The following is a 10,313-nucleotide window of genomic DNA, read 5'->3' as shown; positions in this document are numbered from 1 at the left end:
CCTTTCTCAAACAGTTAAAAAGCAAATGAAGTATTTCATTGGTGAAATACTCAGACTCAAAAACTATGTGGCTTAATCTGTGCGTGTAAGACTCTTAAAAGGTTAGGTTGTGATGCCATTAAACATGCAACCACTGTTCACACTACGTCTAAGTACAGCTGTTCTCTCTCTAGATTTGTCCAAGAGGAATGTGTGTTTCTCCACCATTTTCCATGAGCTACCTCTCGTGCTCTAAAAGGTCAGACTCAACACCTCAAATACACGTAGAAATAATCTGCATCACAAGTATGTTACAATCGTCCATAACCCAACAATTTATTTAAACTTACATCACAATGAGAATCTATTAATAAAATACATCAGTTCACACCAGTCTGCATTGCCATTTTTTAAGGGTAAGCATCTTTCTTCACTTTATATTAAAACTTTATAGAGGTAAAACTACTGTATTGTACCCGCAGTTCTTGAAATCTATTGTAACATTAGGCAGATTACAGAGGAACTTTCAGAGCTAATTACACTTCAGTTAACCTCACATTTTTGGCACATCTGAATGCTTTTTATTTCTTCTTAACATAAAATAATTCTATAACAAGTCAGAGAATCATTGACATAAAGCATCACTATCCAATGGCAAGTGCTGCTTAAAAGCATACAAAAATTGCATCATTTGGTTACAAAATAGATATTCTTAGTTCTTTATCCCAACGCTTAACATTGAAGTGCCATGACAGAAAAGGGCCAGGAACAGGGCCAGCCTTGCTGAGTTGTTGCTGGTCACTTTGATGCAAGGCTTTGCTAAAATAAATCCCAGAGTGATGTGCTAACAAGATGTTGATGGCCTTTACCTTGCCAGTCAAGGTCATTCCTTTTAAAGTGCCCTCCAGCAGGTGCGAGGCCACCACGAGTAAATGTCACCTTCTTATACGTGTTGCTGCTCAAGGGACAAAGTGAACAGTTTGGGTGGCGTTCAAGAGGGGCCGTGTTTCTGCAGGTCTTGACAGTTCAGTGGCCACAAATCGTGCACTAGAGCACACAGAGGGCTTGTAAGCCACTGCTTGACCTGGATTTCTTCTGCCTGGCACCATACAGCAGCTGCTTCTTTAGAAAATAAAGTGTTTTAAGCAGGCATGAAACATTAATGGTAGTGGTATGCCAGGCACATATTTGCACAGGGGTCTGCAGTTACTTGCACAAATTTTTAAAACCTGTAGGTTATGTGGTGTAGGTTGTACACCACAAACTCCAGCTGCTATGAGCTTCTGACTTTATATTAAAAAAAAAAAAAAAAGTAGCCCATAGTACTTGCAACCAGGGTTAGTTTTTCCCTGGCTCCTGAGCTGTACTGTTTCAACCAGAGTTTGTCACACGAACTAGTGACGGGTGTTTCACTGATCGCAGGCTCCACATACTGATACTTATTTTGTGAGGTGGTTATTGTGTCGGTTATGTCCCTTCTGCTCAAGGTGCTCTGGTAGTAACAAAGAAGTATGAATGAACGGCTGCAGTTAAGGAGTGATGGATGTGGCAGAAGAATGCCAAGTGTGTTAGAGCCTTCTGGCTGCACGATAGCTAGATGGTCACTTTAATGGGAAATAAACATTCATAGTTGTCATGGCAGGGTTGCATTCTGTGCATCTTTCCAAAGCCCCGGTCAGACAAAAGCCCTGTTGACTTAGAATCACAGGATGGTTTGGGTTGGAAGGGACCTTACAGATCATCTAGTTCCAGCCCCCTGCCATGGGCAGGGACACCTTCCACTTGCCCAGGTTGCTCACAGCCCCGTCCAACCTGGCCTTGATTCAGCTTTCCTACTCACTCTTTGCTGAAGCCCCTGATCTGAAATAATTTTGGTGAGACCGGTGAGCATTCCCAAAAGGAGCTTATGGCTGCTAGGAATCATCTCTGACTCTACCTCTCTTAGAGAAAGAAAAATTGAACAAAGGATTATAATACTTGCTATATTATGGAAAGAAAGAAATTACACTGATAATGGAACAGTTGTTGATGGGGAAGTTTGAAACTTATAGTAAGAGAAACTTCAAGGTATCCATGGTCAACTCTCTGCACATACTCACTGACCCTGAAAGGTAGCCCTGCCCAAAAACCCTCCAAAAATCCAGCTCACTCCCAGTCAATTTTTGCCTCACATTCACATTTCTATTGGAATTGAATTGAGTGAGAATCTATCCCTGCATTGACTTCCATTTCCTATTCAGCCTTCGCTCCGAACACAGCTAAAGTTAATGGGGGTCCTTTGGGAGACACCAGTGTGGGATATGAAGCAGTGCAGATGGAGCAGCTTTGGCTGAATTGGTCAGTCTGCACCAAATGCAAGAACAGGACGGGACGGAGCTGTGATGTCTCTCCTTGTGCAGGGAAGAGAGTGCCACTAAGGTGGACAAATGTCAGCTGAATACCTTCACACGGATATAGTGCAACTTCTGCTCGGTTAAAAAGCTGTGGAAACGTAGCCAGCTGCTCAGTCCCGGAGTGCAGGTGAACAGGCAGCTACAGCCCAGCTCACACCCATGGCTCGTGTGACAGTGGCAGTACAAGCCATTGCACGGCAGGTACCTCCTGGCACCTGCGGTATTTTCATGCTCTTTATAACCTTTGCAAGTTAAAGTGTCAAGGCGTGACAAACTATGTAGCAGTGCATTCCTTACATTTCATATACAAAAAAGGGCTCAAGGCTGGGAGCAAGAAGGCACAAACTTGGGAAATAACATAGCTGAGGAGTTTACACAAAAGTACTTGGTCATTTATTAGGCATTACTTAGCACTTATTTCACATTTTGCCCCCGAATTTCCCAAAGCAACATATATTTCCCCACTTCCTTTCCCTTCGTCCCCTTCTTTTGGATAAAGCTGCCTGTGCTCTATAGATACAGTTGCTGAAGAATATAATGTGAACACAGATAAATACAACGTACACAGCAAAAAATGTATTATAGTATTACAATAGTCAAATAATGTAGTTAGCCTCAAGCTATGGCAGTGCCTACGTGCTATAGGGAACCAGTTCAAGAATAGCAAGCGGAGCCACTGTACAGGAACAAACCAGCGTCGGCAGTGTTAGGCAGAGCAAGGGACCGAGGGGGAGGCTTTCTCAGGGTGCCTGAGCAGGCGAGATGGCTGTCAGTCGTGGGGATCCGCTCTCCTAGGAGACCTACCCAGAGCCTTGGAGACTTCTTCAGCCCGTATCAGTTCTGTGGCAGGTCCTTGGAACACCTTTACATTTGTTCATTGTGCATACATATAAAGTCACCCCCACATTTCTCCTGTTAGGCTATGTTTTCTTTATATATATTTTTTTTTAACTTTTAACTTTTGATTTTTTTTTTCTTACAACTGTTAAAAAAGTTTCATGGTAAAAATAACTCACTATATGATACATATACCCAAAGTGGTGCGATACTTTATATAATAAAAGATGAAAATAGTCACTTTCCATAATAAAAATAAGTTCTATTTTTAGTTTATTTTACAATATACTTAATAATTCTTTTCTTCTTCTTCACTCTGAAAGTAAATAGGTCCCGTTTTGATCGCACTTCTGAGTCGATTAAAGTGGCAAGAGACTGGAGAATGGCCTATAAGCATTTTGAGCAGCCGCATTCCACGTGTCTCTCCAGTTCTTCCGTGAAGGTGGAGCCATCCACGCACTGGAAGAAGTATTTCCGCCTTTTGCTCCGGAGAGGAACGCAGCACTGCCCGCTGCTGCAGCCGCCACGGCATTCCAGGCGGGGTACTTTGGAGGCAGTGGCACACGACGTGTAGCCCTGCTGCTTACGGACCACTTCTCGAATGATCTCTCCTTGGCAGAGATTCTCTGGTAAGGGAACAGAGATGTAAAGGGAAAAAAAAAAAAAAGTGGTAACTATTTGGCCAGATATTCCCCAAACATCAGCAAACAGCCCTGCACTTGTAATGATATTCAAGGCAAACAGATGGCACGAGCAGGACCTTAATCTTTTACTGCTTTGTACCTGCCATCAAAACAGAGCTTGTGTTACACAAATGTGTAATATCCGGCACAAGGCAGAGGCCAAGCAGGCCTGCTGGCTTTGATCAGCAGTTCTGGAAGTGCTTTAATGGATGCTGAGTGTTGAATCCTGCAACACTCCTGCAAAATATGAATTAGTTTTACTACGTCTGCTTCTCAGGATCAAAGGTTAGCCTGCTCTGCCTGATATTAGCAATCTGGGGTACCTGAAAGTGTCTGTGCTGTTCTGCAGTCACTCTGCAGCAGCCAGATACATTTTGGTGAGGCTTTGTATGTGTATAATTTGGAAAGTCTGTGGTTCATTCACAGGAAAGGCACAACCTAAACAAAAATAATACAAGCCAGCTCCTTTCTGTACAGGAACCAAAAAGGCAGAAAGGATGAAGTTAGAACTTGCTGTTTCCAGCAAGTCTTTTCTGGTCAGGGCAGAAGAGTTGGGCCCCTGACCTAGCAGCAAAGTCTGACATGATCCATGGGATCCCCAGGAAACCTGCCGGCTGCATCAGAGGGAGCAAGCTGAGAACATTCAGAGGATCAGAACCTCCTGCCCTCCAGTGCCTGCGCAGGGCAGCTACAAAAGCCCTCGGCATGCAGGGCAAGACCTCCCTTCCCAGCACTGCAGTTAACTGATCACTGCTTGCCAAGGGCAAACCTCACAACAACCTCTCCTTTAAACATCCCACCAGAATCCTGGGAGCAGCAAACCTTGAGGATTCAGGAGACAGAGAATAAAACCCTTCACTACAGATGTCCCCCTTTCCATATGTTTGTAGTGTGGTTCTTTTCTCCTCCCTGACTTAGCTTTATCTTCTATTTTTTGCCATTTATCCCCAAATACGAGTCACATGGAAGAGAGGTAAAAACAAAAGTGTAAACCAGAAAAGCAGTGTCCTGGGCCCTGCAGCCAAGCGTACCTCTGTCGCAATGTTCTCCACTATAGTTGGGATCACATTCGCAGTAGGGTTCCCCATGCTCGGAAATTTTACACTGCCCATGGTTGCATTTCAAAATCCTGCAGGGATTTGAGGAATTGTTCTTCTTGTCACAGTACATGCCTGTGTAGCCCTCCATGCACTTACAGGTGTAAGCAACATTGGCCACCATGCACTTACCATGCAGACACCTGGAGAAAGAGAAGCATTTAGAGCTGGCCTGTGTTAGACATGACAGTTCCTTTTCCCAGGGATGTTTGGTTTTAGCATTTCTGCTCATTTTATTTGGATACTAATCCAAAACCAGCAGTTCAGTGTCAAACACGCCGAAGAAACTGTGAGTTTTCAGTGAATACTGGATAACATTCAGAGAATACATTTAGAATTTGTGCTCCTGAGTGATCTCTTTGAAAAACATGCTCCTCGTGAGCATGGACCAATGCTTGGCATCCACACAAGACAGCTCACATGTACAGCATCAGCATGTGGAACTAAGTGCCAACAATCAAGCCGCATGACCAGGCTTCCTCAGCAGAATTACTCTACAAATAATATCAGGTGATGAAAAAAAGTGTGATAAATGAAGGTGTTTGTGGAAAAGCTATGCACAGACTTATCAATGGGCAGTTGTAGTTGAAGGGTTCCCTGGCTCATGTGGTTTGCAGCGAGCTTTGGTATTTCTGAGGAAAACCACAGGGAGGGGTGTTGATCCTTAGCAGGTTCTCTGACACCATCCCTACTTCTGGGACAGGAACAGGCTTGAAATGGTCTGAGGACAGGGAATAAAGCAACACTGTCCAGCCAAAGAAAAGCTGTTCAGGGCTTATAAACCTTTGCTATATCAGGTCCTACTTGACATAAACCCGTGCCTTTCTCTTATTTATTTTCTTTCCGGTACTTTATAATTGTTCCCTGCTTCTGTTGAAGCCTTGTACATTTCATTTTTAAGCTTTGAACTAAAAAGCACAAATAATACAAGCAGTTTTAGTCAGGACAAGACATGCAAAATACTGTAATAAAGGGAGTCACGGTCTATATAAAGCATTATTTTCTGCCCCACTAACCAAAGGTGTGCTTGGATAGTAATTCTTGCTATCATCAACTACCTGTTCTTTATAGTTGCATTTCCTCACTGAGATTAATCTGTGACTGTTGGAGCAGACGCCTGCCAGCAAGACACAGTTCTGCCCTGGACACAGAGGGCTTGGCTTTAAGGAGACAACTCCAACAGGCTGAAGTGATTTAGTGAAAGGGGAGACAGTATGCCAGCATTAAAAATACACACAGCTACTTCCCTTAGCAAGGGGGCTATGTTCATGATTGCATCACCCTCCCTGGATGATGAGAGAAACAATCTCCCATCACACAAACATCTGGAACTCCCTTATTTTTCTCAGTCCAACCACAACAGCTTCATGTTGATGTTGGAAATTCAAGGATATGTCTGGGCCTCTGAGTGTTTCTTCACTTGGGTCTTCATACTGTTGGTCTGTAAACTGCCAGGTGCTTCTCAACACCTTCCAGGGTTCAGCACTTTGCAGAATTAGACCCAGAAGCAAGTTTAAAGCGGTGCCTCTGCCAAGTGAAATTTCTGCTTTTAAGAGAGTGGTTATTCACTGTGTCAATTTGCCTGTCGAAAGTATGTGCTTGTGAAAAGCCCCTTGCACAGACAGTGCAACCAAAGTAGCTTCTAGAACAAAAGTACTTCCATCTGCTTATGAAACAGCTCTGAGCTATGCAGACCGCTGGTCTGTGCTGGACTGCTTCCTTGTGTACTTGTCATAACTAAGGTATTCATCCAGCATTTCTGATGACATGTGGTTATTGAGCCTTTGAACTGCAAGAGCTTTACACTCATGATCCCTTCACATGCAACTCCATGCTGTCCTCTGAACTTGCAGTTTAAAGGGGTGTTTCAGAGTGTACTATTTAAGTCAGCTATTGGGGAAATTTAAAACTGTTCACACTGGTGTGCATAATGGTCTTCAGGGACTTTGAATACTGGGCCCAATGGTGCTGTGAGCATATCCCTAAAGTGTGCACCTCCCGCTCACAGGTAGCTCTGCTCCGGGTAGGTGCAGGCACTCACCACCTCGGAGGTAAGCCATACCCATTAACAGGAGTTTTCATCTTTCAATGTGTAGAATCACAGCTGAACACAAGACTTGCAGTATTAACACCTTGGCTCCTCCAGGACAAAGAGCTCATCTGGAGAGTGAGCAACATCAGAAGAAGGAGTGGCAGTTGAGAGTTGCCATGGATGCTGACTCACAACTGTCAATAATTTCATGTGGGAACCCAGCACCTCCAAAAATAGTCAGATGTGGTTTTACAAGATGAAATGTGAAATATGCATTATCTGTAAAGCTTCCACCCTCCCATCAGCATTTGTTTGAGCTTACTTGTGGTTAAGACATGGGTCTCCAATTTCCTGGTCACACAGGGGGCCCGTCCAGCCTGGGTGACATTCACAAATCACACTTGTTTTCTCCAGGGACCGGCAAATACCGTGCTTGCAGATGTTACAGGATTTGCAGCCAGGAAGGACTCCTAGAGACTGCTGTGGTAAATCCTTGAAATCCTGCAGCTCATTATTGATGCGGACATCGTGAATACACCCATGAAAACCATTTGGTGTCTTATCTGCACCCTGGCGCAGTGAAGATAATCCAGTAGAGGTTGGGATCCCTGTGGATAAAAACAAAAAGGGAAGGTTTACTCACAGTTACCATGAGGGTACATAAACTGTAATTGCTAACGTTTCTTTTGTCACAGCCCTTTATAATCTTTAAAGAATTAATTTGCATAGGACCCTTGTAAGGTAGCACAGTCTCATTGTCCTCATTCTGGAAATGGAAAGAAACAAAAATAGAATCACTTGCCCAAGCTTACACAAGAAGTATGTGACAAAAAAAAAAAAAAAGCTCAGGTTTTCTGGCTGATGGCCATGTGTACTTGTCCTTAGATGATGCTCCTTCTGCCTATACTTTAATAGCAATTATCCTTCTGCAAGATTTAAGAATGTCTTTACTTGCCAGCAGGTAGCTACCACCTCTGGGATAAGCAAGATAAACAGGAGTGGTGAGAGTGCACCTCATCGAAACTACTGCAGGAGAACTCTAGAGACAGGGAACATCACTTGGGAGGCCAGGCCAAATCTCTGTGGTGAGTACCTGCCATCTTGTTCCAGCGCCTGAAAGAGTTCATGTGCTCGGATGGCCAGCAGATTCTTTTGGATGCTGTGTTATGCCCTCCTCACTGACATCTGCTTGGGCTGTGTAGCTGCAATAGCATAGGCAAGTGCTTCCATTTTCAACCGCCTAAGGCCTCTGAATTTGCTATCCAGAAGTAACTCCACTGTTAAAGATGGTCTTAAACCAAAACCGGCATCTTTGTTTAACTGTGCGTTACGAGGAAAGTTGCTAGACCAGACGATGTAGTTGGAGAGATGGACAAAATTGTGGGTACATGAAGGCTTAGGTCTGTCTTAAAGCTTAGTGTAGATCATGAACAATTTCTCTGGGGTAATTGAATCAATTTCTTTAACTAAACAGTCTGCAGTGGCACTCATGGGAATGCTACATGCAGAGAGGCCGCACATGCAGAACAGTCAGGGTTTTTAGAAAGAAGCAAGAAGAATTTTAATGGGAAATAAAAGAAGGCTCCACTGAGCCCATGGCTTCTGGTATCCACTAGTTCTTCATGTCAGGTCTCAGGTTTGTCCTGTGAATGCACTTTTGTAGGTACCTTTTGAGAATTAGTATTGATCTACAATGCTCATCCATTAACAAAGCTTTTCCATGTGGCTACTTCCCAAGTTCCCTGTGTATAAATTGCTGTAGGGTTGGTATCTTTTATGCTGTGCTAGAGGGAGAAATTGTGATGGCCTCACCAGCAGATTATCTTTGATGAATAATGCTCTTTAATAGCCTGTGACATTCTTAATAGGAGCCAATTACAAAAGTTTAGCTCTGTACAAAGGCAAGAGTAGCCAGTTTTCTGATTTACAAGGGCAATATTCAGGGTTCTTTTAGAAAAGTGTTATTAAAGGGAATTATTTACAAAAGGCTTGACCAGCAGCAAGTGAAGTTGTTAAGTTTCTACTGTTGGCTTCAATGATCTTGTTAGAAAAAGTCCAAATACCTTCTGAGTCTATTATTGTTCTGCTGACTTTAGAATAGGCTGACTAAAATTCAGGAACTTCGTGTCACTGAAAGGGAGAGATTTCAACATCAGTCCAGAAGAGAGCTGGGGGGCAATTCTGGCAAAAACAAATCGACTGGGATACTCATTATTCTGGGCATCTGTTCCCCACCCCACTTGGCTCCTCTGTCGCTGAAAATTCAGTACTGAATGTGAAAAAACTTCTTAACTGAAGTTTGAGCAATGAGAAAACTATTAGCCAAGAAGTTCTTAGTCAGCTTGTGTGTTAATAAGGTTTGGAGGTTTTAATCCTTTTTTTTTCCCCAAAAAATTTGTAGACCTCTATAAAATTTCCAGCAGAAATACCACCATTTATGGTATATTTAAACCCACTCACTATTGATTTGCTTTTTAGCTGTGACTGTTTGTGATACTTCCATTCTATTCTTCAACCACAACATCTTGGTGCCAGCCAGTTCTGAAACCTTAGAAATGACAAACTGCTCTTGCCATGGCTGTGTAACGTAGCGACTACCCTGTGCTGTGCTGAGGTTAACTGTCCCGGGCTGGCCTGCGAGCTCGTGTGGCTGTGTGCTGGGGTGCTAGTGGACTATGGAAGCAGGACAGCAGAGCTGTGGTTTCCAGGCTCTCTGTCCAGGGAAGCCCCCTCTGGCAGAGAGGAAAGGCAAACTGCTAGTTCCACCCCCCTCTCCCCCCTGGAGTGTCCCCTCCATATGATGGAAGCTGATTTCCTTCTGAGAAGACTTGTCAAATTCTCAAAGTCCAGAGCAACTCACTATACCTCCAATGTAGAGGGGTGTGTTGAGGCTGACAGAAGACTGTTTCTGGAGTTTTCCTAGACTCTTGGGAGTCCCCTTGTCCACCACCAGGTTCAGAGTTTGATTCAGCATCATGAGCTCCACACTATGAAACTGCCCATCATTTACTGTTTCCACACTAAAAATAAAAGAAGACAGAATTAGATGACATTAACAACGCACAGCCTCCCCTTCTGTGACATCCTATGTCCCAGTAACACACCTTGTGAGGCACAGCTCCCTTTACATTCTCCTTTACAGCCACCATGTTCTCAACATTTTCCTTGAGCATAAGCCTCCCAGGTACAAATTTAAACATTGCCGGTGCCTGTGCAGGCAGTACCCACGCACACGTAACACTTGAGAAGACAGCTGATCAGGGTAGTAGCTGCTGTGGTTGTGTTTCCCAAG

At 43.8% G+C, this 10,313-nt stretch overlaps 1 protein-coding gene across 4 annotated transcripts in view; it reads right to left on the bottom strand.

Moving 5' to 3' along the window:
- Positions 1 to 306: 306 nt before the first annotated feature.
- Positions 307 to 10,313, bottom strand: part of SLIT3 (slit guidance ligand 3) — a 530,994-nt gene continuing 520,987 nt past the window's right edge. For all 4 annotated transcript variants that reach the window (XM_074915702.1, XM_074915699.1, XM_074915700.1 and 1 more), the window contains 4 exons: positions 9,887 to 10,041; positions 7,344 to 7,629; positions 4,924 to 5,132; positions 307 to 3,835 (listed from right to left, as the gene is read on the bottom strand). In XM_074915702.1, the coding sequence (XP_074771803.1) occupies positions 3,597 to 3,835; positions 4,924 to 5,132; positions 7,344 to 7,629; positions 9,887 to 10,041 (889 nt within the window). In that variant the 3' untranslated portion in view covers positions 307 to 3,596. The remainder of the gene's footprint in view (positions 3,836 to 4,923; positions 5,133 to 7,343; positions 7,630 to 9,886; positions 10,042 to 10,313) is intronic.

The sequence above is a fragment of the Athene noctua genome, chromosome 12, assembly GCF_965140245.1.
Source record: "Athene noctua chromosome 12, bAthNoc1.hap1.1, whole genome shotgun sequence".
NCBI classification, from domain to species: domain Eukaryota; kingdom Metazoa; phylum Chordata; class Aves; order Strigiformes; family Strigidae; genus Athene; species Athene noctua.
The sequence above is the reverse complement of the archived record's forward strand: the minus strand, read 5'-3'. Positions and strand labels throughout refer to the sequence as shown.